At 47.1% G+C, this 26,988-nt stretch overlaps 1 protein-coding gene across 2 annotated transcripts; it reads right to left on the reverse strand.

Annotated features, from left to right (window-relative positions):
• Nucleotides 1–16,597: 16,597 nt before the first annotated feature.
• On the reverse strand, nucleotides 16,598–26,267 carry Krt39 (keratin 39). Of its 2 annotated transcripts, none has more exons than XR_010048341.1 (8): nucleotides 25,752–26,267; nucleotides 24,802–24,884; nucleotides 23,931–24,087; nucleotides 23,047–23,208; nucleotides 22,824–22,949; nucleotides 21,332–21,552; nucleotides 19,875–20,212; nucleotides 16,598–19,295 (listed from the first exon to the last, which is right to left on the reverse strand). XR_010048341.1 is itself a non-coding variant. In XM_003466945.2 (8 exons), the coding sequence occupies exons 1-7, from the start codon at nucleotides 26,199–26,201 to the stop codon at nucleotides 19,963–19,965; spliced, it is 1,449 nt and encodes a 482-aa protein (XP_003466993.1). In that variant the 5' UTR covers nucleotides 26,202–26,267; the 3' UTR covers nucleotides 16,599–19,295; nucleotides 19,955–19,962. The 2 variants fall into 2 exon arrangements, 1 of the variants encoding a protein (XP_003466993.1); XM_003466945.2 differs by having other exon boundaries at nucleotides 16,599–19,295; nucleotides 19,955–20,212.
• Between the last annotated feature and the right edge of the window lie 721 nt (nucleotides 26,268–26,988).

Here is a 26,988-nt window from a genome sequence, read left to right on the forward strand (position 1 = left end):
TGTGATTCCAGGAGGACCGTCAGGCCTGCTCCTCACCCCTCCACCAAGGGTGGGGGGGACGGCTTGCCTCCATGTCCTCTGGATTCCTCAGTGGCCACCCTCCAGGCCACTCTGATGGGCTGTGCAGCTGGGCTCTCAATCACAGGGCCCCTCCTTCAGTCTGGAGGGATCAGAAGGGATCCGGACCTGGGAAAGCACAACTCCGCCCAACCCTGCTACAAACCTCAGCAAGGAATCCTCTGGATTCCCCTCCTCTCCCTGTGCATGGGTTGGAATATTTAGCCACAATGAAAGGAAGGCTAGGGAGTGCTGGAGGCAGGAGGGGAGCTGTGCTGTGAATGTGGCCAAAGGCTGAGGCTGGCTGTAGGATACCAAGGGATTGGGCTGGGCGGCAGTGCTGCGGGGTGATCTGGTCATGAGGGCGGTGGCGGCATTAATGGGTTAACCCATGAATGCGTGAACTAACAGGTCAGTGGGCTCTCCTGAGAGTGGGTCTGTCCTAAAAGCCAGTCTGACTCTAATTCTTGTACCCAACTCCCAGGTAGGGTACCCCAAACCGCTGCAGGGCCCTGCCCAGCCCCGCCCACCAGGAGGCCTTACCAAATGCCACCCCTTGACCTTGGGCGTCACAGCCTCCAGAAGTATAAGGGATACTTGCTCAGCTATTCTGTCACAGCAGCTGAGAACAGGTGAAGGGGGACCTGGTGAAACTTAAGCCAGGGAGGGGTTTTGGATGCGTGGTGGTAAGCAGTGTTCCGGTGGGCACAGGTGGCTTCCAGGCACTGGTTAGGACTCAAGCTTCCTGTCCATGTAGACCTAGGCATATGCAGGAGGTGAAGTTAGCCCGGTGTTTTCATGGGCCACACACTGTCTCTGAATTTTCACAGCATAATCTACCATTGAGCTGGTCATTTCCCTGTGACACCAGGTTGTGTATGGAGTAGTTGTGTAAGTTCAGCCCAAGCCACATTTATCTCCATTGTGGGAGTTTAGATTTATAGGCGTTAACCCAGGACAAATCGTGCCTTGGGTTATGCAGCAGGACCAGGATGGGGAAAAAAATTGGTGGTGACATTTGAAAGGAGAAGCCATCGCTTCAACTACCATCACGCAATCAGCTTTTCTTCTAACTTCTGATGTGTGGAATTTCATTGGATTTTTTTTTAAAAAGTAATGACTTCATTGGGTTTTAAAAAAGTTTAAAAAATGTGATGATGGAAGTGGCAGTTTCTTGTAAAAATTCAATTGACATATGGAAGTACAAGGAAAAAAGATTTTAAAAGAAACACTCTAATTCTAACTCTAATTCTACTACGCAGACATAATTATCGATACAATTTAGTGACCATGATTTTGGATACATTTGTGTGTGTGTTTTGGAAGACATGGGTGGCTAGAAGAATTAAACAGATGGGTTTGTGTAGTTTATTTTATTTTAGAAAGAATTCAGTTGTTTAAAAATGTGGTTGACAGATAAGAAACTAAAATGTATTCGCTTTACATATTTTTGAAAGGACTGTGAAACATTTATCGCGTTCTATTAAATTTCACGCCTACACAGAGTGAGATGGGCTGCAATTGCCAGTGTTTGTGGAATCACAAGAGGAGAGAACGTTGAGATGAAGGCGTCTGCTAAAGATTTCTGCTCCCGTTAAACCACCAGCAAACCGCTGAGCTGATTTTAAAACTGGGTTGAAGAATTCCACTGCTTCTTCAGTAGAAGCCCAATGTTTAACCACTCTCTTGTTCCAGAGAATTTCTTCAGAAGTGTGGCTTTAAGAATTTCAAATTTTTTTATATCTGTGGAGTTCAAATGGTTCAGAATCAAAATTCTCCATCTTGGCATGACTTTCCACTTAACAGATGCATGATTTTCACATCTGGTTCACCACTCTGTGATGCTGTCACAGGAGGGGTGGTGGTTCCTAGGTGGGAGGGAGGGAAGAAGGGTGGCCTGCGGTGGCCCCGGGGTCAGCGGGGCCCTGGTGACAGCTGTCATCGCCTGAAGGGCATTCTGTTCATGCCGTTTAAAGACAGTCCTCCCACCACTAAAGCAGGCTCCTTCTCTGGATGGAAGAATGGCCAGTGTGATGGCGGATATGCTTTTACCCAGTGGTCACAGGCAGAATCACCATGTCATTACCCTACGACTTGGAGGGTTTTATAAAAAGACAGAGTCTTTGTAAAAATAAAACATAGGGTCTGCAGTTTGGATCAGACATTTTCCTAGTGCCTTGCTTTCTTGAGTGATAGCCAAATTAAAAAGAAAAGAATCGATTGTCTCATATTTTTAATTATTGAAGAAAAGGAGAGTAGTAGATAGAAGAAATTTAAGAAGTGTGTCATCCAGTATTTTGGACTAGAAAGAAAAGGAAGGTCAATGTTAAATTTGCTTTCAAAGAGGATAGAGTGACTACTGAAATAAAGGAATAAAATAATTTTAAAAAGAACTTGTTCTCAAGTGATAGCTAATAAGACAGCCATGGTAAGAATCCCTCTTAACTTGGCTTTGATAAAAGAGAAGGAAATAGAAAGGGATGTGTCTTGGTTACTTTTCTGTCATTGCTGAGACAAAATATTTGACACCCCAAATTAAGGGAGGAAGAGTTTGTTTAGCTTGCAGTTTGTGGAGGTAATCAGCTGGCTCCAGGGCAAGGTGGCCCAGGGTAACGGTTCAAGGTGGCAGAAGACAGGAAAAATAGCAAGAGCAAAAGAAAAGCCTCTTTCCCACCACCCTCTGGGCTAGTGCAGTACTCACACCCTCTCCCTGCATTCCTCCTGCTCAGGCTCAGGATGTTTACAAAGTGAAGGCCTGGCCCCCTGCTGAGTCCTTATAAAGGTCTAATTTTCTCAAGTTGACACAATGTATCAACCCATGCAGGGTGCAGAAGTGAACAGAAGTTAAGAGTTAGGGACTTGGAAGAGGCCAAGATAGGAAGAAGAAAGGAAAAACAGCTCTCACTCCAGGAGGTCCCTATCTATGGAATCCAGGTCAGTAAAACCTCACTGGGGCCCTGGTCTGTATTAGCACAGCTCCAGGTGACTGGGACACACTTGCAGAAGTGGGAGATGTGTTTGTTGCCTGCTGCTGACCCCCGGCTCAGTATCCAGCCACCCTGGGATGAGAAGGGCTGGAGCCCTAGCTCGGGATGACTCACCTTTAATTACCCTGAATGGCCAGCTCCAGCAGGCCCTCAGTGCATGCCTGCTAAACTAGGTCTCGGGCAGAATATAAAGCAGGAGTGGGTTGTGAGGGACAGACGTCCTGAGAACCATGGGTATACATACAGGCAGCGGCTGGGTGGGCACAGGTACAAGGATGCGCTCTGGAGGAGTGGTGGGAGAGGCCAGGCCTGGGTGGACGGGCTGTCTGCACAGCCAGGAAGAAAAGCTGGACACGAAATGCAAATCCTTTAGCTCCTCCCAAATCCTGGACTTCCTGATTACAGTGCCACCTTATCTTTAAAACCAAGCTCTTCTGACCCCTGTTTTTTTCATGAGCCAGCAGGTAGAGCTGGCGGCTTTAAGTTCTGTTTCAGCTGTAAAAGCAGGAATACTGAACAGAGAATGCTATGCGTCTCCTCTGGCTTCTGCTCTGACACAAGGCCCTCATAGCAGCTTGGTGACCACGGACACTTCACCTCTGTTAGTGGCTTCTATTGGGAAATTTTCCCAGTTGAAAAAAATCAATGCAGTGTTTTAGGTTAAACTGAGGTCTTATGTTGGAATTCAGTGCAGAGTCTGCCAAAATATGTATCAGCACAACAATAAAAAAAAGTGCGATGTTTTTCAACAGCTGGATTTACATATATGGAGGGCCCTAGAGGGTGTCCGATAGCAGAGAACCCACTACTTTGTCGGCCCTGGGGGAGGACCCTGAAAGTGTGTGTGCGGCAAGCAGCAGCTCGCCACACCAGCAAGTGTCTGGAAGTTAACGGCTGCCACTTGGAGGTCCTCTTGTCACTGTAGAGGTCAAAGGTTATTTGTATTAATTTTGGGATGTCTCAACAAATTTAATATTAAAATATTTATGCAAGCTTTTCTTTTCCTGAAGTGTGCATTTTCCTTGTAAATTAGTAGAGCTTTTTTGGTGTAGTCTCTCTCTCTCTCTCTCTCTCTCTCTCTCTCTCTCTCTCTATATATATATATATATATATATATATATATATATATATACATATATATATATATATATTCAAATTGTATGGAAAACTTTCTTTTCCTGAGAAGGATGCTATTTCTTTAAACTTTTAAAGCAGTACATGCATTGAATGAGTTAGGATCAATAATGTAAAGCTTTAAAATTTCTTCCTGTCCGTTGGCCTTTAGTTACCAGTAAAACAGGAGTTTCACGCTTTATAAGGATATAATATTCGACTTTGAAATGAGAGATATTTGTCATGTTTCATGCCCTTTCATTTTAAAGGGAAAAAGAACCGGAAATTAAGACCACAGCCAAGAGCAAGAGCACGGCAGAGCCGAGAAGTTTGCTATTGTATTGCAGCTGACTTCTGCCTCCTGTCTTTTTTTAATCAAAGCCAGAGACAGACACACTGAAAGTTAATAGAGTTGTAGGTGTTGATTCAAGCACTTGCTTATTCATAACTGTCCTACTATGCTTTGAACTTCCCTATGGCTTTTTTTCTCCCCTCCAAGGATGTATTTTGTATGTATTTCTAATTTAGGGTTGGCTAAAGTTTATAACCACTGGTAATTTGAATATAGTACTCTCCTTTATTCCATTTAATATTAGCTTGGTTGAGAGGGTCTGGCTAATAAGACATAATCCCTGTTTGCAAGAATCCTTCAGTTTCCGGTCTGAGAATTTGCTTCTGTTTTGCCAGTTTAGGATTTTGCCTAATAATGGGTTACACGGGGGCATTCTGGGGTGCTCCATAGCAGAGAACCGATCTTTCAGTCATGTAACTGTCAAATTCACAATGGCTGTGCTGCCAGGAGATGCCACAGTTTAGCACGGGGAGGGTCTCCTTTCCGCCAGGAGGGGTGTCAGGGCCTTTCTGATGAGTGGCGATGAAGTTTGAGTGCCGGATCTGTCACTCCGTCCCTGGGTCAAGCTAAGCCTGGGAGGATGGGAGGCCTTTCCCTCGTCCTGGGACTTGAACCTCATTGATCGCGGTCACCTGCACAAGGGGCACCTTTGTCCTTCTTGTCTCTTCCTGCGGCTCCATCCCAGGGATGAGGAACTTGGAGAAGAGGGCCATGCTGGGCCTCTTTGAAAGGAGTCTTTGAAAGGAGTCCCGAGCCCCTCTGCCAGAAACCTGCTTTACAAAAACCCTTAAATCCTTTTGTGCTACTCTGGCCGGCCAGTAGGTTGTGATTTTGTTCATCCAAGGAGACAGAAGTAAAACAGGTCTCCACCACCGGTGGGAGTGCTCTCGTGAGGCCAAGATGGTTTCACTCTTCTTCACTGCTTCCTGACATCTTAGGCAAAAGCTGTTGACGTTAATAATCCCGAATGAACTGCATGTCAGCTTCAGTCTCGCTGGGCATCACTTTCTCTTTCTTTTGTCCCATTAAGGCCATTCTGAGTAACCATGTTGTTTGCCAAAGTGTTGGCTCATGCAGTTTGCTGGAATCTCGGCCTTTCAGGGACTGACCTCAGCCACTGGTTGGGGCTCCCTCCTTGCATTCTTCCTCCTTTGACAGCTGATACCTGAAAAATTCAACCACTTACATGTTCATCTCTTATTCACTAACCCTCAAGACATTGTTTTTGCCTTCATTCATGTGTTCCACAAGCATTCACTGGGTATCTATCCGAGGGACTGGAGTGGACAGCGAGGAGGACAGTGGCAGAAGAAGCCAGTGACACACACAGAAGCTGGCTCATTCCAGGATTCCTCAGCCCTGCCCTGTATTTTGATCTCTGACTTACGCTTCACGGAAAATCCCAGAAAGGCTTTGAGCAGGGGTGCTGAGCCATCGAATTGGTCCATCAAAAATACGATCCTGGGTGCCTTGGGGAAGAGAATGAGAGTCAGGATGAGAATTTGGAAGGTACTGGGGGCTCTGGTAGCCACCCAGAAGAGAGAAGGTGCTGGTTTGCTTGACTAATAGTAAGGCACTATCTACTTTTCTGCCACGAAAAAGAGGATGTCATAATAAAGTTCCATTAACGACTGTTAATTGACTCAATTAATAAGGCCCCAGGGCGTGTCATGAGCTCTTGTCTCTCCACTGGGGTCCTGTAAGACACAAAGTATCACGATGCTGTCTGAAGCTGCATGTCTGATACCCGTCCTCACGGCTGTGCTTTTAGATGGGAATCACAGGGGGGAATCACAGGGCACTGATGTTCAAGCTTTGATTTGGTCCAAGGTCCTGAACTTCTTTTAAAAAGTTTCACTAACTTTAAAAAGATAGATAAGCCATGTCAAAGCAACAAAGGTCTTGGCAGAGGGGCTGAGGACATGGTCCCCAGTAACCTCAGTCTTTCCATTTTGTCCATGTGTTTGTGGCAGTTTCATGTGTATTTAGCACTTACTGATTTCAGGTGTCTCTCTCCTCATTTTGAGAATGCTGTTCTTTTGATCTGTTTTTCTATTTATAAATCATTAACCATGACTTGCTTTAGCTTGAGGTACAGGTTTGTTCTTTCCCTTTCTCTCTTCTTTTGGGCAGTGTTTGAGCTACTTTTCGCTTGTTGCTGAGAGCAAACACCCAACACCCAAAGCTAAGAAGGAAAGGTTTATTTAGTTCACAGTTTGTAGAGGTTTCAGTCCATAATCGGCTGGCTCTGTGGCGGGGTGGCACATGGCAGAGGGGCAACAGTTCAAGATGGTAAAGACAGAAAAAGAAAAAAAAGCAAAAAGGGGGTAAAAAATCCTCTTTCTGCCCCATTTTTAATATCCAGACTGCTAGGATTAAGGTGGTACCAGTCTAATCAGTGGGCGGATCCAACAATCACTCAGCCTCAATCCCAGCACTGCACCATGAACCAATCACAAACTCTAGATTCAGCTGCCTCCAAAAGAGACCCATCTAAACCTGCATGAGCCTTTGTGGGAGACACCCAGAACCCAAACTATAACAGGCAGGGATGGCTGTGTCTTAGTCACTTTCTCATGGCTGAGACAAACAACCTGACACCCACAATTTAAAGGAAGGGAGTGTCATGGTCTGGGGTTGAAGAAGAACAATTACATACAGGACACGTAATTCATAGTGTTATTTGTGATAGTTACCCAAAGGTACAAACAGAGAAATTGCAGGAAATCTGACCACACACTAAAGACCCAAGGAAATCCAGCTGAGGGCCTGGGTCCCACAGCAATGTCCTGCATGAGTCCAGCTGGAGGCCTTGAGCATACAACAATGACTCAGGAAAGCCCATTTGACAGATCTGTGCTGGGAAGGCCCAAAGGTCAGCAATGGGAGCTAGAAAGTCTCTGCCCACGGGGTGAAGCAGCTGTGCCAGTGAGGTGAGGGTTCCACACTGGAACCAAGAAGCGGTGTTCAAAATAAGGACCAGGGATCCCCCCCAAAGTATCACAGTCATCCTCAGTGACAACAAGGCCCTGAGCTCCTCTGATGGTAACAGTCGAGTTCCTATCAGGGGAGCTGGCGTGACAAGCTCCTCCAGGAAGGAGAACCGACAGAACACTCAGCAACACTCAGGAGAACCCGAAATGCTATTCTTCCTTTATGCTGGCAGCTTTTCTCAGGCGAGCCATGTACACTCAGCACCACGCTGATTCAGTTCAGCTGGTGTTAAGTTGACCACCAGTTTTTAATACACTACAATGAGGTTTATGTTGGCTCACAGATTTTAGAGGATTCAGTCCCGGGTCAGCTGGCTCCAAGGCAGGGAGGAAATGGTGGAGGTCTGGTGCCCAGGAAGGAGAGAGAAGAGAGGAGCTGGGGTGGGGGAGTGATTGTTCTGGGTTACACCCATGGTGATCGCTTCCTCCCTCCCAGGCCCCATCCTAACTGCACATTTGGCCCTGGACTCGCCCGTCGGTTACTCGTGGATGGGTGTAGCATTCTACGATCCAATCACCTTAAAACCCCATCTCCAAACACAGCAAGCTTTTTGGGGGCACCTGTATCTCAGTCACAGCCTTCTTCAATGTCTATTCTTCTAGTTTCAAAGAATTTTTGTCGTTTTAAAAATTACCTTTGTGGGGGCTGGGGATTTAGCTCAGTGGCATAAGTACCTGCCTTGCAAGCATGTGGTCGTGAGTTCGATCCCCGGTACCGATAAAAATGAAAAAGACAAAAAAAAAAAAAAAAATTACCTTTGTGGTGACCTTCTCCACCATTTGGTTGCCATGTCGACAAGTGGGCAGGATTAGAACTGGAGGTTAAAATTCATGCCCCACTGTTAATTCATCTGGCAACTCTGATTTCTCTGGTCTCAATGTTTGAATCATGAAAATCAGACTGTGAGCAGCTCTCCCTGTAACGGGCAGGGTTGGCGTGGAGAACATTGTAATCTGTAATATATGCATACACGTGAGCTACGTGACAGGTGTGTAACACACATACATAAGTGTGGCAATCCACAGGCTGCTGTGTGCAGCAGGGTGGCTGAGGGTGGTGATGACTGAACACCTGCAAGCCACCTGGTAGCTGTGACTCTGGAGAGGAGACCAGTGCTGTTGTCAGAAAGTCACGAGGGTTAGAGTAAAAATTCCAGGCTAGGAAGCATACTTATGTCTCCTACTGAACTAACAAAGAAATCATAACTGCAGGACTTTAGATTTAATAAGTGCAACCCACAAAAAGGTCACATCTCTGCTGATGAATAACCTCATGACCAGGCTTAAATTCTGCTGCCAGCTATTGCAGTCCTCAGTGCTGAGCCTGAGATTGCACCTGACCATGGTTAGTGGAAATCAATATGAATAATTTGAGAGCCCTTCCTGGCCCTCGTCTCCATCCGGGAAGTTTATGTCTATAATCCAAAGGAGAAGTTACTGGATTTTAGCGAGTTAATTCCAATCTACCACTTCCAGTGCAACCCAAGATGAGAATAAAGACACTAAGACAAATTTATAGTTAAGGGGAGACAGGGGGTCCTAAGTCTAGTCAAAATAACAGGCCTTGACCAGGGCCCAGTGCACATTTTATTAACCCGTGAAGAAGAGCGTGGCTGGAGAATGAGTGACTGTGAGAAAGGCAGAAAATACATCAGTGCGGTGAGCTGGGCTAGGCAGAGGCCTGAGAGCCCCTCTGCAGTACGCAGAGAGGAGGATGGGCAGAAAGAGCAATCTGCCTAACACGATGGAGGTGATACCTAAGGTTTTGGGCTTGGTGCTTCAGTTCTTTCTATGTAAGCTTTTCTGCCATGGGAAGCCTCTTATCCTGAGGCTCCATCCCAGCTGACAACGGGGAGCAGGGGCTCTTCATCATGCCTGGCTCAACCACGTTTAGGGAGCCAAAGGCAGGGAACAGTGACCACCGCCAGCTTCAAAGATTGCACGTCAGCACTGCAGCCAGCCCCATGTACAGTGCTCAGAGCTAACAGAAGGGGTGAAGGAAACAGCTTGCCGCTCTGTACCTATCAGTACAGAGAGAGAGCCAGCTCCAGCCACAGTGGAGATAACTGCCCTTATCCAAGGAGTGCCATCCAGGTGGCCCTCCCCAGGTCATCCGTGCATGACCCCCGTTGTGCTCAGTGGTACAGCTATTAAATACTCTGGGGTGTGTGAGAAAATAATATATCCTAAAAGAGCTAAAAGAGGAGAGGCTGAGGTCTCTGGACACAAGCAATAAGGAGGTGGAAATGTTAATTATTCTGATTTAATGATTGTACATTTTATGTATAAAAATATCACAGCGTACTGCATATATGCATACAATTATGCAATGATGTAAATAAAAAATTTAAAAGTACATATCTGTGTTCTGGCTTTGGAGAGAGTGTATAAATTGTTCCTGACATATAGAATTTATTTTAATATCTTCAGTGCCTTTGGGATTTTCATTTTTTCCCATATAATTTCTATCCTCAATATGGTTGCCAATTTCCTTATTTTGATGTATTTTATTTTTACTCTGGTATCTGTTTCTAATACTCATATTTCAGGATGGGTACTGTGTCCGCTCTGAGGGGGTCAGTAGAGCCATCCATGTGCTACATTGTGTTAGGGTGACTGGGGCTGAGGGGAGGCTGGAGCAGAGAGAGCCAGTTTTAGGGTTCTTTTCCTCCCCATGCATTCCTCCCTTTCTTTCCCAGAATTATAGGGGAGGCCAGAGGACTGGGGTTGGAACTGGCTGGAGGGACAGAACCCTACCGATTGCTGGTTCCACTGAGATCAAGAGAGGTCACTTAGGGAACGGATTCTTGCCCAGTGCAAATTGGTTAATGACGCAAGCGGTTGTTTTTGTTCAGTGTCTGGAATGCCATGGTCCTAGGTTTGAATCTTGACTCTGACACTACTTTTACGACCCTGGTAAGTTGCAAACCTCTTGTGTCTCCAGTTTCTCACCTGTGAAATAAGCAGGTGTGTAGAGAATGCACATAAATACCGTGAACCCTTCAGCACATGCATTAGCTCAGTAAAGGCTAATTGTTGTTATGGTTGCTATAAAAAGGTGACCCCTAGAAGGACACGGAGAATGTTTACCACCTTGAACTATGAGTTAAGGTACAGACTTAAACACAGACCGCCCTACATCGTGCTTCCCTGAGGCTGGTGACTTCCACGGGGAGATTTGATTGGCTGATGAGTTTGCCATGTGAGTCATAGTTTAAGGTTGTAAACATCGTCTGTTTTGGTCTTGGTGTTTTGCAGAGATAATGCATAGACTCTCTCTCTGTGTGTCTCTCTGTCTCTCTCCCTCTCTGTGTCTCTGTCTCTCCCCCTCTGTCTCTCCATCTCTCTCTGTGTTCTCTGTCTCACTCTTTGTCTCTCTGTCTCTCCCTCTCTCCCCACCCTTCTGCTTTTGTTTGTTTTATTATAAGGAAGGGTGGTAAGCAGAATAACAACCCCCAAAGATGTCCGTATCCTAATCCCTGGAGCCCGTGATGTAGTAGAGGGGCAAAGGGGAATCACCGCTGCACACCTTCTCAGCTCTCCGTTGGCCAGCGTCATCCCAAGGGCCTGTGAGAGTGCAAGACTGAGGGGAAGAACCCCTGAATGCTGCAGACGGGAGGGAGATGAAGGTGGAGCTCAGAGCGACCCCGCTGCTGACTTTGAGGGTGGATGATGGAGGACATTAGTACCAGGAGAGCAAGCCCTAGCGACAGGAGAAGGCAGGGCCATGGATTCGCCCCCACTCCCACCCATGGGACTCAGCTCTGCAGACACCCAGACTTTGACCCCTGAGATCCACGTTAAGCTTCTGCAGAGGAGCTGTGAGATAATACAGTCGCGTTATTTTGAGCCACTAAGTCCATGGTAATTTGCTGAAGCCCCAGCAGGGAGTTTGTAGAGCAAGCCTGTGTCTGGGGGCACAAAACAGGAGGCCAGAGATGGGTTTCTGCTGGAGATTAAATTAAGATGCACAAGATATTTTCCTACCATCAACTTATAAAGCGTGCTTTCATTCACACATGGACTGAATTTTTGTTAGGGTTAGCAAAGACAGTTACAGTGACTACATTTTCTAAACTGTAAATACACTACATTGTCAGCTTTTAAAAATTTGATATATAAAAATTTGATGTAAAAATTTGAATTCATTGATATACTAGGCTTTAGAAAATGGCAGAATTTTATTTTCTTATTTTTATTTATTTTTGTCTTTTTGAGACATGATTTCACTATACAGTTCAGCTAGCCTTGAACTCACTTTGTAACCCAGGTTGACCTCAAACTCATGGCGATCCTCCTGCCTCAGCCTCCCGAGTGTTGGGATCACAGGCATGTACCACTACACATTTGCAGAATTTTAAATCACATTTATTTAAATATCTAATTTTTTTCTTGAAAAAAGCTGAAATCACATAGGACTCAAGGATGTTTCTGAAATACCAAGAGACCATGGTGACACAGTTAGGACAGAACTGAAGAGGTATCTTTTGGTTATAACCTCCTAAGCTCCTCCATTGTCTGGAGGGAACCACAAGTCTCTTCAGTGTTGATTGTTGTTTGCTGCACAGGATTTACATCATTACTGTGAAGAGACAATGCTATAACCAGGCCACTGGCCAGAACCCTACAATCTACAGGTGCCAGGCATTCTCTTCTGCCTGGACAACGTCCTCCCATTGAGTGCTCCCCCTGAATTCAGAGAGCATTGTCTACCGTCTGACCCTCATGTGTTTTATCTCACCTCTGCTACTCCCAGCCCCCAACCACTTGCAGCCTTTCTTGAAAGGGATCTTGGGATAGCACAGGGTCCCATCCTATCATCCTAGTGGCTGATTGGTCACAGGATGGATCAGAACCAGAAAACTCCCCCTGCAGCATGATCATGAGAGACCTTTGTCTAGACCTCGTGGCACTGCAGATATAATTAGGATTAGATGCCAGGCCCACCCTTTCCTGGTGCTGCTCCAGTGGAGACCGCTTGGATTTGTGTCTGGTGGAGCAGAGCTTACAGGGCCAACACTCAAACAACAAACTTCCCAACGACCTGCCTGCCACAGTGAGAGTGAGACCAGGTGGGTGCCATTCATTTCGGGCACCAGAGAGCTACTCGGGCGGATGCTCCCATATACTGTTCCAGTGGCCTGTGTCTGTTCTCAGGGCAGGAGTGTATATTAGCGCACCAGAACTTGGGGTGTTCCAAGGAGCTGGCTCACAGTAACCTAACTTCTAAGGGCCATGTGAATGACCTGGAATGCAAAATTATTAATTTAACATTGAGCGGTGTTCCATTCTGCCACTGGTTTCCATCTGGCAATCAAGGAATCTTCTTTATTGCAATTGAGAATTAGAGAAACTAAGTTGAAACATGAACATTTGTGCCCAGAAGGAGACAAGAGAGAAATGTTGGGTCTAAGTGACGATGCTTGAACTGCCCTGACTTGCGTGTGGTTCTGTGATTGTGTGTAGCCTCCCTCTTTTCTGGATTGGGATACCTGTGTGTTCAGGGCCCACTTTATTTAGAGCTCCATGATTAACAGTATTTCTTGAGCTCTTTATGCCTTTGGTGGGGCTATACATATTACTGAACCAAACTTGAGCGATCGCAACAATGATTGTGTATTTGAAGTATAAAAGATACGAATTTGTTCCAGTTCTGACTTTAGAATATATTAACTGTGTTGGTTACTTTTCTGTCATTGCTGAGACAAAATACCCAACACTCAAAATTAAAAAAGGAAAGGTTTATTTAGCTCATAGTTTGTGGAGGTTTCAGTCTGTAATCAGCTGACTCCAAGACAGGGTGGTGTGGCAGAGTTCACGGCAACAGAAGACAGCAAAAGCAGCAAGAGCTAAAGGAGCAACAGGCAGGAGAGCACAGAGAAGATTCTTTCTGTCCCTCATCTTGTATGTAGGCCACCCAGTTTAGGGTGGGTATAGTGCTCACACCCATAACCCCAGCATTGGAAGGTGAATTCATCACAAATTCCAGAAGCCTGACCCCGTGACTGCATGAGGCTTTGGGGTGACATCCAGACATAAACTGTAGCACTAGCCATGTGACCTTGAGAAAGTGACTTGACTTCTGTAGCAAGTCTTTGTCTAGTTGTTGGAAACATGTGAATAATAGCAGCTTGGGGAGAACTAAGAGAAATGTGCAATGTTAGATTGTTACGGTTTAGATGGAAAAGGTCCCCCAAAGTTCTATGTGGCAGGTGATTGGATCACATGGTTCCATGTGCACCGACAGATCCATCCACAGATGAGCTCAGTAATGAAATGTGCTCTTAGGAAGTGGGGCCTGGCTGGATGTGGGTCCCCGGGGGTTTCCGGTCTGACCAGAAACATGTATCCAATCTCAGAATCCTTTCTTTGTTCTCTGCTTTCTGGATGCCATGGTTGATGGTCGAGCACCTTTTCCTCGGCCCAGCCCCTCTGCCATCCTCTTCCTGCTTTGGGACCAGCTGACCACAGACTGAAACTGTGAGACAAAGCAAACCTCACCTCCTCTGAGTTTCAGGTGTCAGGCTCTGTGTCCCAGCAGTGAGAAAGTGACTAAGGCAGCCTAGTATCCGGGCCCGTGTCAAATCCACTTGTGATGAAATAGAAGGAGCCGCCCAGCTCGCTCTGCTTTTGAGGGCTTCTGTGCCTCTCTTGCCATTTGGATCATGCCTTTGCTGCACCCTGTTAACTCAGAGGTTTGCAGAAGGCTTCTTGCTGCCTTCTCTGCTGACCCCACACCTGATTCTGGGGAACACTGGGGCCACCAGGGGTGAGCACAGTGTGTATTACTAGGAGAAGGGGCGACACTCCTGCCTGAACGGCTCCGCCTTCCTGTCCTGCACAAGAGCGATCCTGCACATGGGGTTGATTTCCGACTTGTTTCTATCTCCTCTTGGGCCATCTTCTCCCTGTTAGCTGCCTGAGCCTGTGCGTGGTATTAAGGGACAATTCTTTCCAATTTACTGCTGATTTGCTGGACAAAGAAGAGTTGGACCCGCCTGCTGCTTTACTTTGACCCATCACATGACTCCTTTTCTATTGAAAAGGAAGTCTCCATTTTTAACCTATGACACACTTTGGGTTGTTGTTAGGATGCCCTGGTGCTACAGTGCTGGTGTCAGTTAGCCCAGATGGAATAATTTGTCAGCTCTAGTGTGACTGTTTTTCTAACTGAATGTAAGCTTCTCAAAACAGTGCAATGACAAGAGCACGGGGTGCCAGGAATGTCCCAAGAACTTGCCATGCTGTGGTTCATGGTGCCATCTCAACCCTATGATGCAGATGCTATTAATAACCCCTTTGACATGTGAGGAAGTGTCACTTGTTCCAGATCTTGCAGCCGGGAGCCAGATCCAGTTGTTCTAGATTCAAGAGTTTGCTCTCAATCAGTGCGTGCTCTGCTTTTTGGTCAAAGATGGCCGCCGCTCTCCTCTGGCCTCTCTGAATGCCTCAGTTCTGGATTTTCTGGAGCTGTCTTTCTGGATTTGCGTTCTGGTCCCCTTTGCCCTCTGCAGCTGCAGTGCCCTCTGACCTGGGTCATGCTTTTGTTCGCCTTCCAGGGTGAGACACGTAGTAGCAGCCACGGGAGCTCCATGGGAAGGTGGGTGGCATGTGTCCCAGTGGTGGCAGTGAGGGAGGGGGGCACAGTTGCTTTTTTTCTAGTGGTTCAGTGAATGACAAACAGACGGACACTTATCCTCAACTGAGGTGCAGAGAGGGGACCTCTGTGCTCCTCTGCATGGTTTGGGATAGAAGTTCTCTATAACCAGTGACATGCTGGAGGGCAATTAGCCCAAAGTAGGGTCTCCATCCTTGTCTTTTGATCAGATGGTCCAGTGGCTTCTCCAAGAGCTTTAGATGCTAAACGAATGGGTGCCACCCTCTCTCTCTGGGGAGACTCTCGGGCACCAGCTGAGCCCTAAGGAGCTGTAATGGCAAGATTCTTGCCCCAGACTTTGAAGAAAGGCTTCTTGATGTTCTTCAAAGACACAGAAAAAGGATCCCCAGAAAACATGATGAGAATTTCCCACCTGAGCTGTTTTCCCATAACATACATCCAGTGGCAAGTTCTGTTACTTCAGACACAGAGAGAGGAGATGCAGGGGTGGGAGAGAGAGAATGAGAAAGAGCTAGGGGAAAGGAGACAGAGAAAACGCGCTGACAACCTTTGCTCCCGCAATGCCTCGCATGCGGTGGGGGTCTCGTGTTCTATCCTGCCTGGCAGTGACGGCCCTTGGCCGAGAGCATTGCCTCAGGGAAACTTCCAGAGACAGTGCTGGACCTGATGGGCTAATTCCACCTAGAGGAAACCCTTCCAGCATTGCCAAATAGGGCCGTTCCCATTCCAACTGCCTGCGTGGGTTGTTCCCCCACGGTGTGTGAGTCATGTGTGAACACACCGGCCAGATATTTCCAGCCAGCCAAACCACCAAAGGATTCATTTCCTATAAAAGACATCTGATTCTGGTGTTGAAACCAGAAAGGCAGCATGGGCTTGCCAGCGCGGGTTCCAACCCTTGCCCTGCTGATCGGAATTCCGTCTCTTCCTCTTTCATGTTTATTTCTGCAGCACATTTGATTTAAAAATATCTTTAGAGATCACAACTCTAAAATCACAATGGGCAGAATCAGGATAAGCCACACAGACCACGGGTCTGAGTACTCCCAGGGTTTGATCGTTTCCCCTTGCTTGATACAGGGAGGCTATGGAAACGGATGCTAACAGCACCCAGGAGTTCCTTTCTAGGTAACAAGATCGCATCAGTGCTGTCTGATTGGCTTTCAAAGACGGGGGGGGGGGGGTTTCGGGCCTTGCTTCCTACTTACAGAGGTAGGAGACCAGACTCAGGGATGTGAGTCCCTTCACACCAGCACTTGTTGAAAAATAAGCCTGGCTGTTGTCGATTATCTCTATTTTTAGAACCCAATTTTAGGTCCAGCGATGAGGAATTCAAAGCACTTAAAATTCAGTCTCCTGGGTATGCGTTGGGTGAATCATTGGGCTTCTCTTTCTGGCTTTTCCCTCGCCTGTATCGTGGGACTATTCTTACCTGCTCCTTCGTGGTGGTGTGGCGAGGCTCAAATGAGTTAAGAACACATTAAATTATTGATTGTTATTGATTGATCCCACTGTATGGACAGGGATAGACATGCAGAGGAGGAACTGTGTGCAGTGGTACTCACGAAGATAGAATCAGAATCTTGAACAGAAGTACATAAAGAAGGGTGGATGGATTTGATCAGAGCATACAGTAGGCATGCATATAAATATCACAAGGAATCCCATTGATACAAACTGTTAATATGCATTGATTTGCATTAATTTAAGAAGCAAAAGAGATTGAGTTATCTGAATCGTTAAGCCAGAAAGTCACTAGTGATTTATGACTGTGACTTTGAATTCAGTGCATAGACTGCAGCTGGAAGTTTGGTTAAAAATCTGGATTCTGGCCCCTGACGTGCTATGGCAGGAGGTCTGGGTTCATACTATGAGCTCCACAGGGTGTGTGGTTGCCAGTGGTTGCTGGGTGGCCTGAGGGACAGTCTAGCGGGGTTCCCCTCACTGAGCCCTTGGGGAGAAGTCCAGGCAGTGACTGCTGGAATCAGCAGCAAGAAGGGAGAGGCTGTGTGTCACGTGCAGAGGGCAGAGGGGGTCCCTGGGCAGGGGCAGCTGAGGGCCAGAGGAAAGCGTGGCCACCCCCCTACTGGGGAAAGTTTAAGCCCCCTACGATACATCAGGGAGAGTCAGAATGCGGAAAGACACAATCTAGGAAAAGTGTCTGTCAGCTGTCCCCCGTGTTAGAAATGTGACGATGACCTTTGCAGTGAGACGTAGAGAGACATGATGTAGTCTTGGCCTCCGAGACCACTCTGTGTGTCCTGATTCCGGGCTGCCTTTGGAGCTGTGCCGAAATCAGACTTGTGTGAAGTCCTCTCTGCTCCTGCCGCCAGCCCAGCCACTGAGCTGATGACCTGCACCCCAAGAAAGCTTTCACTCCCTCCGGTGGCCGGAAAGGACACTCAGCTTCCCAGTAAAACCAGGGCTTCCTGCTGCCTGTACGAGGCTGGACCACATGTGAACCAGGCCCTTCAGGTGGGTTTACATTCTGGCTTACAAAGAAGATCATCTCAGGGGGAAAAATACTCTGAAGCTTTCAAAAAATTCTCTCTTCACTGTGGGGTACATAGTGACCCATTTGTACCGTAGAAGACCTGGGGATCCCGTGCACTGATGGGGAGGAAGATGTCTTTTCTCTAGGATAAGTGGGGAGTGGCGTTAAGGGTCAGCCTGAGATCGGTCTGTGATCTCTGCTGTCCCTCAGCTCTAAACCTAGCTGGAATCAGAAGCTCAGAGCAAGTCGAGGGGCTCTGCCCTCTTGTTAATTGGTTTTCTGGTTAATGGGAATGGTATACATTGGGATCCTCCCAGTACAAAACTGAATCCTACAGAAAGGAAAAAAAGTATGCGTGGATCTGACCTATGTCTGGCTTTTAATTTAAAGAATTAGACCAGGTGTAATGAGGACATGAACCTGTGTTGCTAGTACCCTGTGGGAGGCTGAGACAGGAGGATCTCAAGTTCAAGCTCAGATCAGCAAGACCCTATCTCAAAATAAACATAAAAGACAAGAAAGGGCTGGGGATGTACTCAGTGCAAAGTCCATAGGTTCAATCCCCAGTACCGAAAAAAGAAATTAGAGAATTTTTTCTGCGCAATGCTTTAGATTTTCTAAGACCCCGAGTCCATTATAAGCCCATTTAACTTTTCCGCCCCAGGTGAGGCAGGACCTACATTATTAAGTCCCTTTTACTTCAAGGCACACACACAGTTGCTTTGTGACTCCCTCCCAAGGGTTCCCAGAACAAGTTCTATGCTCTTCCCACCCTGTGGCCTGAGGTGGTATGCAGTCACTGCTGACCGAAGTATTCTGTGCAACGAGAGAAGTCTGGCAGTAAAGAGATCGATTACCCTGGGGTCTAGCACTCTACTAGCTTGGGGTCAGGCACTACTTGTCCTCAGGAAAAGCACCTCCCTTACCCAGCTGCAAGATAAATAATGTGAGTGTCTTTGATGTGGCATTGGCTGGTACGTGACACACAGCCCAAGAATTCAGAGCTGCTTTGTTGAGTAGGACTGAGATATGTTCCCCACCAAGCTAAACACTATTAAAATTCCCAAAAATTTACAGAGAAAGCATTTTTAAGATGAGACAATCCTGACCAAACCAGATCTCAGGCTGCAGCTAAAAGCAAAGTTTATAGAGAGCTCGAGTTCCTGTGGTGCTTTGCAGCATACAGGGCAGGGGACAGAAACAGTTCCTCGGTTCCTCATGGACTCTTACAGCCGCCCTGCTTACAGCCGCCCTGCGATGCAGGCACGATCCTCTTTCAGCAGATTGGCAAATGAATTTGAGTATGATGAAAAGTTTGGTGCGAGGTCACTGCTGGGAAGGGACAAATTTAAGGCTTCAGGTCTTTGGATTCCACATTCTGTGTCGAGTTTGGAATTATTCACTAAAACACTCAGAAACGACCAATGAATGGTCTCTGTGGGGTGTGAGTTTTATGCTCTGCGGTGCTACGGTGGGAAGCAGGCTGGTACAGAAACGGGTCCTCTCCCGCGGGGCTGCTGTGCGCCTGCACTGCTGTTCTGCAGAGTTTGTGGCTGTTAGGTCCAGGTCCCTCTGACGGATGCAAAGCAGGAAGCTAAGGTGTTTTTCACTGTCAACCAACGGGGCTTTGTCTTGAGAATCCCAGCTACACTTATCAAAACTCAGATCAAATTCCCATTCCCTAAGAAAAGAAAAAGAAACAGCCAACATTTACTGAAAGGACCTGGTTTCTTCAAAGATAAGTTGAAGAAATAGCTAGATGCATGCCCCATCACCATTCCTGATTCTCATAGAAAATGTGTGGAGAAGACGTTTGCAGGGCCACCTTGGGGAAAGGAGAGAAACAGGAATCCAGCAGCAGAGTGGAGCAGGACCCAGCTTTGTGGTTGTAACACGGGGCCCTTTTCTTTTACTTGTCCTGTTCCCATGCAAGCTTCCTTCTGTGCCCAAGGAAGGAGGTTAGAAGGGGACTGGGTTGCTTTTCACCTTTACCTGCCAGTGGCTCCCAGTCCTGGAACTCGTCTGACTTGCTGTCTTGACAAGCATGTAAGTAAACAAACCTGAGTAAACAAACCTGCCTGCCTGTCTTCCGGGGAGCCAAGGAATGTAGGCCACTCACCAATGGACACCCATGCTCAGAGAAAGGCAGGCGTCCTTCCAAAGAAGTGCAATTCATTAGCAAGCTGGCAGCAGTGACTCAGGGGAGGAGCGAATGGCACACTCTGGATGGGGACCCACTGTAGTAGCAAGAAACTAGTACCTGGTGGGCCTGGGGCTTAAACCTTTCTGGCAGGAGCATGCACTGGCCTCTCTTTCATGAATGCGGGTCATGTCCATCACCTTGGGCATCAGACTTGGGCGGATCGGGTGATGTAGCAAGGTTGCACGTGTTCGTAAGACGAAATGACCTTCCCATCCTTGATCTCCTTGGTGATGGTGCATATTTTAACCAGGATCGGGGACAGGGGTCCACAGGTCTTGCATGTCACAGTGGGGACCGAGGACGTGTACACCGGGGCAGGGCATTCCCTGACTTTGACATTGCAGCTCCCACCAACTGAAGGCTCAGATTTGGTGGCACAGGGATAACAAGGCAGCCTAAGGAGAAAACAGAAAGTTTTTTGGTACTGGGTTCAAATTCATGACCTTATGCTTGCCAGTCAGGGACTTGTGCCACTGAGCTAAATCCTTTTCCTAGGAGGCAACAGAATGTTTTTTCTGATGGAGGGAGGTTAATGATGGCCATGGAAAAAAAGTAGGGGTGGGGGCTAGGTTTTCAGTGTTTATCCTTCAGAGTATGTATTTTCATAAGTTTATTCACTCATTTTGAACAGAAGCTAGCAGAAGAAAATCAGGCTGATTCTCTGGAAAACAGTATGAAAGGTGAGAAGTGTCACATGATACACAGTCTCAGGTGGGTCGATGCCACAGCAGGGGGAGCCTGGGATCAGTGGTCAGACACAGGGCTGGCCCAGCTGGTCCTGAGCTTTGACTTTATCTGCAGAGTGGGCACCAGAGATCCCACACTCAGTGGAACAGTGGGTCAGTGCTAAGGGACCATCTGAGGGCCTTAGCAAAGGAAATTAACCAGGTATTGTTTCTTGTGGGGAGTTCTCTGATGACCGTGGGACATAAATCTTCTTTGGAACTGCAAAGGTAAGCCTGCCTTGGGTATATTAGTTTAGATGTCAGTTCATCTTGGGTTGGTTGGTTTATTATCATTTTTAAAATATGTAGAACACACATTTATAAAGAATGTGAAACACATATGTGTTCATGCTGCTACTGACCTCAAGGATCAGTACCCAGACAGGATTGGGGACTTCAGCCTTCCAGAGGGACCTGGGTCATCTTCATCTAGGACGGTAAGACATTCGTGTGTGTGTGTGTGTGTGTGTGTGTGTGTGTGTGTGAAACTGCACAGCAAGTAGGCATGTCTGTCTTTGGGGAAATGCTTTTTTCTCTAGTCATGTGCAAAACTCTAAGTCAGTAAACAGTTACAAAGAATCAGCATCACCAGGGTGCTGCTTGATGAAGCCATCTAGCTTAGCCTGCACCTCAAGCTTGGATGAAGTTACGCTTTAGGGACAGTGGACACCGGGGGAAGCAGAGGACACCTCCATCCAGGGGACCCCTTTCTGGCAGAGCACTGTCCCCCCGGAGGTGGGTGGCACTGGGGCAACTTTCTTGTGCCCGTGTGTTTGTTGGTTTACGTACGTGCAGTCCCAGCTCTCCAGCAGGCTGCGGTAGGTGGTGATCTCACACTCCAGCCGGGACTTGGTGTCCAGCAGGCTCTCGTATTCTTGGTTCTGCCTTTCCAGGGCGCCTCGGATCTCGGCCAGCTGACCCTCCACGCTGTGGATCAGACCCTGGATCTGGGAGAGCAGGGTGGTGTAGCGGGCCTCCGTCTCCTCTAGGATGCGTTCTTGGGAATCTCTCTGCCATGCAGGGGGGAAAGTCCAGTTAATAACGATGACTCCTTTAAGTCCAAGTCACCACTGAAGTCATGTCGAACGAGAGTTTTTTGGTGACAGTGTAAATGGCTCTCTAAGCCCTTATATTGCATCCAACCCAAACAAATCCAAGGGAAAATCATCGATTATGCCAAAGCTTGCTTTCCTTTATCCCCTCTCTTTTCTTTCTGATCAGCTGATAATCTCTCACCACATTCTCCAACTTATGAAAGAAATTTTTGATCTTGTAAACATCCAAGCATTAAAACACATCACCCTGACACCTCATTCAATGACTGTTTGTCCCTTAAAGTAAACATGAGCAAGGCTTAGCCAGACACACTTCCTCCACAAGGGCTATTCCTCCACGCGCCAAATATCAGAACTGAAACTTTGAGGAGCAGTGTTCTTTCCTGTGCTGTGATCACTCTGTAAATTTATGGCTGACAATGAGACTTAGGTTGTAATAACTTGATATTTATCACAGTTCTGATAGATAAAAAGCTGAGGTTCAAAACGTTAAATGGGTTGCCCAACGTCACTCGAGTGTCCTGTGATGCCACCCACTTGGGGGCAAGGTCTCGTTAATGCCCTTCTCAGCAGGGCTTTGAAGTCACTTCCTGCTGTAGAGAAGCAGTGTAATCAGGCAGCAGTGCTGCTGGTTTCGGAGTCTGAATTCTGGCTCCAATTCTGTTTCTTCTGCGGTACTGGCTACTTAGTGGTGTAATAATTCAGTGTCTTTCTTCCCTGTACCACAGGTGAGGGGGCACTTATCTTGGATTTGTCTTGGGAAAGATCACTACAGCTCTTAGAACTTCGCCAGTAGATTTGGCTGATACTTATGCAACCTCCCTCATAAGACTGTTCTATAACTATGATATCTCATGAAAATGCTTTGCATATAATAAAATGCTGTCCTAGTGTTCCTCAAGGTGTAATCTGTGCATCATCATTACTGTGAGATGCTCGTAGAAAAAAAAGTGTCCATAGTCAAGTAAGTTTGGGAATGCTAAATACAATCTGGCCTCTGCTTGTGGATTCCTGGCATAATCAGCTTACAAACGGGGGCCCAGCAAGCCACCCCGTTTAGCCTTTGTGGAACCCAGCATTCTTGGACTTATTTGACTATGAAGTCTTTTCTCAGCTATGGACTCTTTGGCAGACAAAGGTCTGTGGTTCCCAGGCACACAGTTTGGGAAACACTGCAAGACACATGTGTCTGGGGCTGTGTTGGGCTCGGTCAGCTTGCTGGGTACCATTCGGTGCTGGGCCTGCCGTTCAACCTCCAGGGCGGTCAAGGTGCGTCTCAGCTCCGTGAGCTCTGCCTGACAGCACTGTTGCTGGTGAGCTCGGGCTACCACCTGCTGGCTCAGCTCCTCCATCTGAAATGCAAGGGCCACAGCAGTCACGGCAGGAGGACATGGCTGACGAGAGGGTCCCTGGGAAGATGTCAGCTTAATGCTCTTCTGTTCTCCCCACCTGTGCGCTGAACCACTGTTCCACGTCCTTACGGTTTGTCTCCATGATGGACTCGTACTGACACCTCATTTTCTGGAGAACTTGGGTTAGGTCCACAGAAGGGGCAGCAGTCACTTCGATAGTGAGTCTGTCCCCAAGCTGACTCTGCAGCGAACTGACTTCCTAGGGGAAGACAAAGAACGTGAGGTGAGCAAGTGAACGGGTGACCCCCACGCTCTCATTTCAGCCCAAAGGCAATATTTCAGCTTCCCTGGGCCTCCATGGGGCTCACAATAAAGGGCTACCGGTTCACAGGTGTTGCTGACAGGCTGTGGGTGAGTGAGGGTATCTCAGTGGGCTCAGGTATGTGGCAAAAGAATGGACAAATGCGATCAGAGCTTCCAAAACTTTAGGCCATTTTTAGGGGTGGGTGATGGAAGACCCAGCCCAGAGGAGGAAGGAGGGATTTGTCACAGGAGGCCACAGTCTCTGTGATGTCCATAGGGACTTGTGTCAATACTGACTTGCACCAGTAGGAGGTGGCGGAAGTCTGTGTTCAGGGGTGTCTAATAATAATAATAATAATAATAATAATAATAGAATGGACTACGGATACAGATCAGTGAGACAAGCGCCGGCCTGCAAGTGCAAGGTCCTGAGTTCAATTCTCAGTATCCAAAAAAGAAAAAAGCAACCTTCTAAAAAATGATGGGGAGATTTGTGAGGACAGGAAAAGCCGGACAAGGGAGGCTTTGGGGTCCATCTGAAATGAAATGCATGGAATCTGTGGTGCAGAGAGCGGCAGGAGGTGTTGTGAGCACATGCCCTGGGTCAAGCAGAGTTGAAAGGAAAGGGTGCTGCTTCTAGAAGCTCCATTGTGCCGAGGTGCCCGACCTTTCCCTCACCTCCTCGTGGTTGGTTTTCAAGCAGAGCAGCTCCTCCTTCAGGGACTGGACTCGCACCTCCAGGTCAGCCTTGCCCAGCGCCAGCGCATCCAGGATCTGCTGCAGGGCATTGGTGTCTGCATCCACAAGCTGCCGCAGGGACACCTCGGCTTCGTACCTGTAAAGGCCGGCCGTGAGAGGCGTCAGGAAAGAGCTAGTGCACGTGCAGCCATGCAGGACATCCTGCTACATTTCCTCTGGCTCTGCTGTCTAGTGTGTTCTAACGAGGGCTTTGTACTCTTGGGAAGTGAAATCAGGTGATGAATACTGTAATGTAGTTCTCATGCCTGAGTGATCCAGAGAAATGCCACTTCCAGCGAGGAAATTTACTCTCCTACCTCTGCCCCTGGATGCAGTGCAGAGTGAAAAAGACTTGAGCCAGGACTTAGCAATCCTGGGTCGACGATTTGGCCTAGACTTAAGCTAATCTATGCCTAAGCAGCTTCTCTGCCTACCCACAATTTTCTCAACTTCCATAGCATAGAAACCCTCCCTATTTTACTGAATTCTCTTGCAGGTAATTAGGTGGGTCCTCATGCTAGAACTCTGGGTACTGTACATGAGTGAGGACTGTGAATCTTTTTTTCTTTTTTGGTACTGGGTATCAAACTCAGGACCTCACGCTTGCCAAGCAGGCACTGCACCACCCAGTTAAATCCAGCTCAGGACTGTGAACCTTCACCGTATATGGAACCTGATGGTCTCTCCAGGGCAGTGCGAGCACGCCCGGGAGCAGGAGATGTGGCAGATGCGGGGTAATCCCTATGGCAGTGCTGAGGTCAGAATTGGGGTGAATTTTGTCATCCACGACAGTGCTGGGTGGTGGGCTTACTTGGCTCTTAAGTCATCTGCGGTCAGTTTGGTGTTGTCAATTTGTGAGACCAGCCTGGAATTCTCAGCCTTGGTGCACAAGATCTAGAATTAAGAAATGGCACACACAGGTGAGACAGACACCAGGATCTCTTTTAAGAACCAAGCGGCTTGTGTGTGTTTCCGCCAAGCGGGGAAGGCTCTGGTAGAGTTTTCATGGGTCCCTAGGGCAACACTTAAAAAGCTCAGTAAACTTTGGAAAACCAGAGTTCTTGCTATTTTCTTAAAGGATCAGCAATAATCACTTAAATAAATAATGTATGCATGCCTTCCTGTTAAACTGTAAAATCTATTCTAAATTTACCTAATATATGCTGATCTGGTAGACTGGAAACTCCATGAAAGGAGGGCGTTTCTAGTTTATCAACATTTTTGAACATTCTGGAGCGATGGTGTGGAACATTGCAGATAATACTCAGCAAGTATTCGCTGAGCAAAGAAAACTGATTAAATCCAGATATGTAGCAGCAGCATCTCACTCTGCACTGGACTCTTAGGTTTGGTGTAGAAACAAACTTTAAAAATGTGAAGATGATAAAATTAGCATGGAAGGAGAAAGAGGTGGTGATGGTTGCAAATGGCTTAAAAACTAAACTGTCCAGAAATATATGAGGACAGAACTTATTTTTTCAGAGTCCAGTTCTCCTATTTTCATTAAAGAAATGATAGCAACTGGCTGTTGACATGTTTTGCTCTCGAGCTGTCTAGTTATGAACGATACAGCCTATCTCTAGGAAAGTGAAACACCTTAAGTCTGAATGGTACCTCAAGATGATAACTCACTCAAGAATTTGTCCAATTCTTGCAAAAATTTTCAGTAAAAGAGAATTAACATACTTAAAGGTTAGCCGATAATCTTGTTGGGACACCATCAGTTCACAACTCGATTAAATGGATTGCCAAGAGTCTTACCTTCTGCTGCAGCTTTTCGATGGTGGCGAAGTAGGACAGGTACTCAGGACACACGGCAGGACCCTCTTGATCGCGCACTTCCCGGATCCTGCATTCCAGGGCTGCATTCTCTCCTTCCAGCTTTCGTACCGTTTCCAGATAGTTAGCAAGGCGGTCGTTCAAGAGCTGCATGGTCTCTTTCTCATGACTGTTGATTCCTTCCCAGTGCCAGGCACAGTTATCCAGACAGGGGCGGCTGCTAAAGCTGCTCATCAGATTGCTGGGGATGCAGCAAATGCAGAGAGTGGATTGGCAACCTCGGCCCTGGCCAGTCGGCTGGCAGCTGTTGGCTTCAGGGCCTCCATGATGGCAGGTGTTGTAAGAAGAGATGGATCTAGAATTTGTAATCCCAGAGCAGTTTTGGGGTGGAGCTGAAGGAGACATAGCCGCTGTGGAACCCTGGGTATCCATCGTGTGTGCCCAGCTCAGTTTATTTCTAAGTCTGTGGTCACTGGCTCCAGAACCCTCAACCGAGCTCAGACTCCAAGCCTGTTGGCTTCTTCCTCTTTGATGTGCTTATATAGCTTCTGCTCTAGGTGGGGTCACCACGCTGGCGTGTTTTCCTTTCTATGCTTGTATCGAATCCCAGAGGAGCATCTCATTAGTCTGCTTTTTTATTTGCCTGGCAAGAGTTACCCGTCTCATAAAAACATGCATTTAGATGGTTACTAAGTTATTACCCATCGCAATCTCCACTTGTGTCGGATCCAGGGCTTCACAGCGTGCCTTCAAAGGCGCCGTCATCAGAGACCTAACAGCATTTATGATTAAGCAAGTGTGAGTCTATCGGCTTCATTAAAGCCTTGGTGACCTCTCCACCCTCGATCCAGCTTGACCAGGCGTGAATCCCTCCCTCTTTTCCTTTCTTCCCCAGAACAGGGAAACTACTGAATCCAATAATTATTGAATAACTTGGAAATCAATATTGTTTTATACTACCCAAGTGATTCCTTCCCATTTTTACTCCTCAGGTATGGTGAGTACAGGTTAAGGTGTTTTATAACATTTTTAGGGCTCAGTGTTTGCTTGTGGTATTACATTAGCTTAATGTTTGCCACCGTGTTATCTGTGGAAAGATCTGTGTGCTCTTTCTAAAGAAAACACTTACTGTTTTGCATTTTCTTTAAGATCTTTTTTAAGAGCATTTATTTGTGACCCTTTACGGGATCTTTAGGGTGAAGCATTTTCCTGTCTTTCC

This window comes from Cavia porcellus, unplaced genomic scaffold, assembly GCF_034190915.1.
Source record: "Cavia porcellus strain 051 isolate PalLab524CR breed Dunkin Hartley unplaced genomic scaffold, mCavPor4.1 scaffold_6, whole genome shotgun sequence".
NCBI classification, from domain to species: Eukaryota; Metazoa; Chordata; class Mammalia; order Rodentia; family Caviidae; genus Cavia; species Cavia porcellus.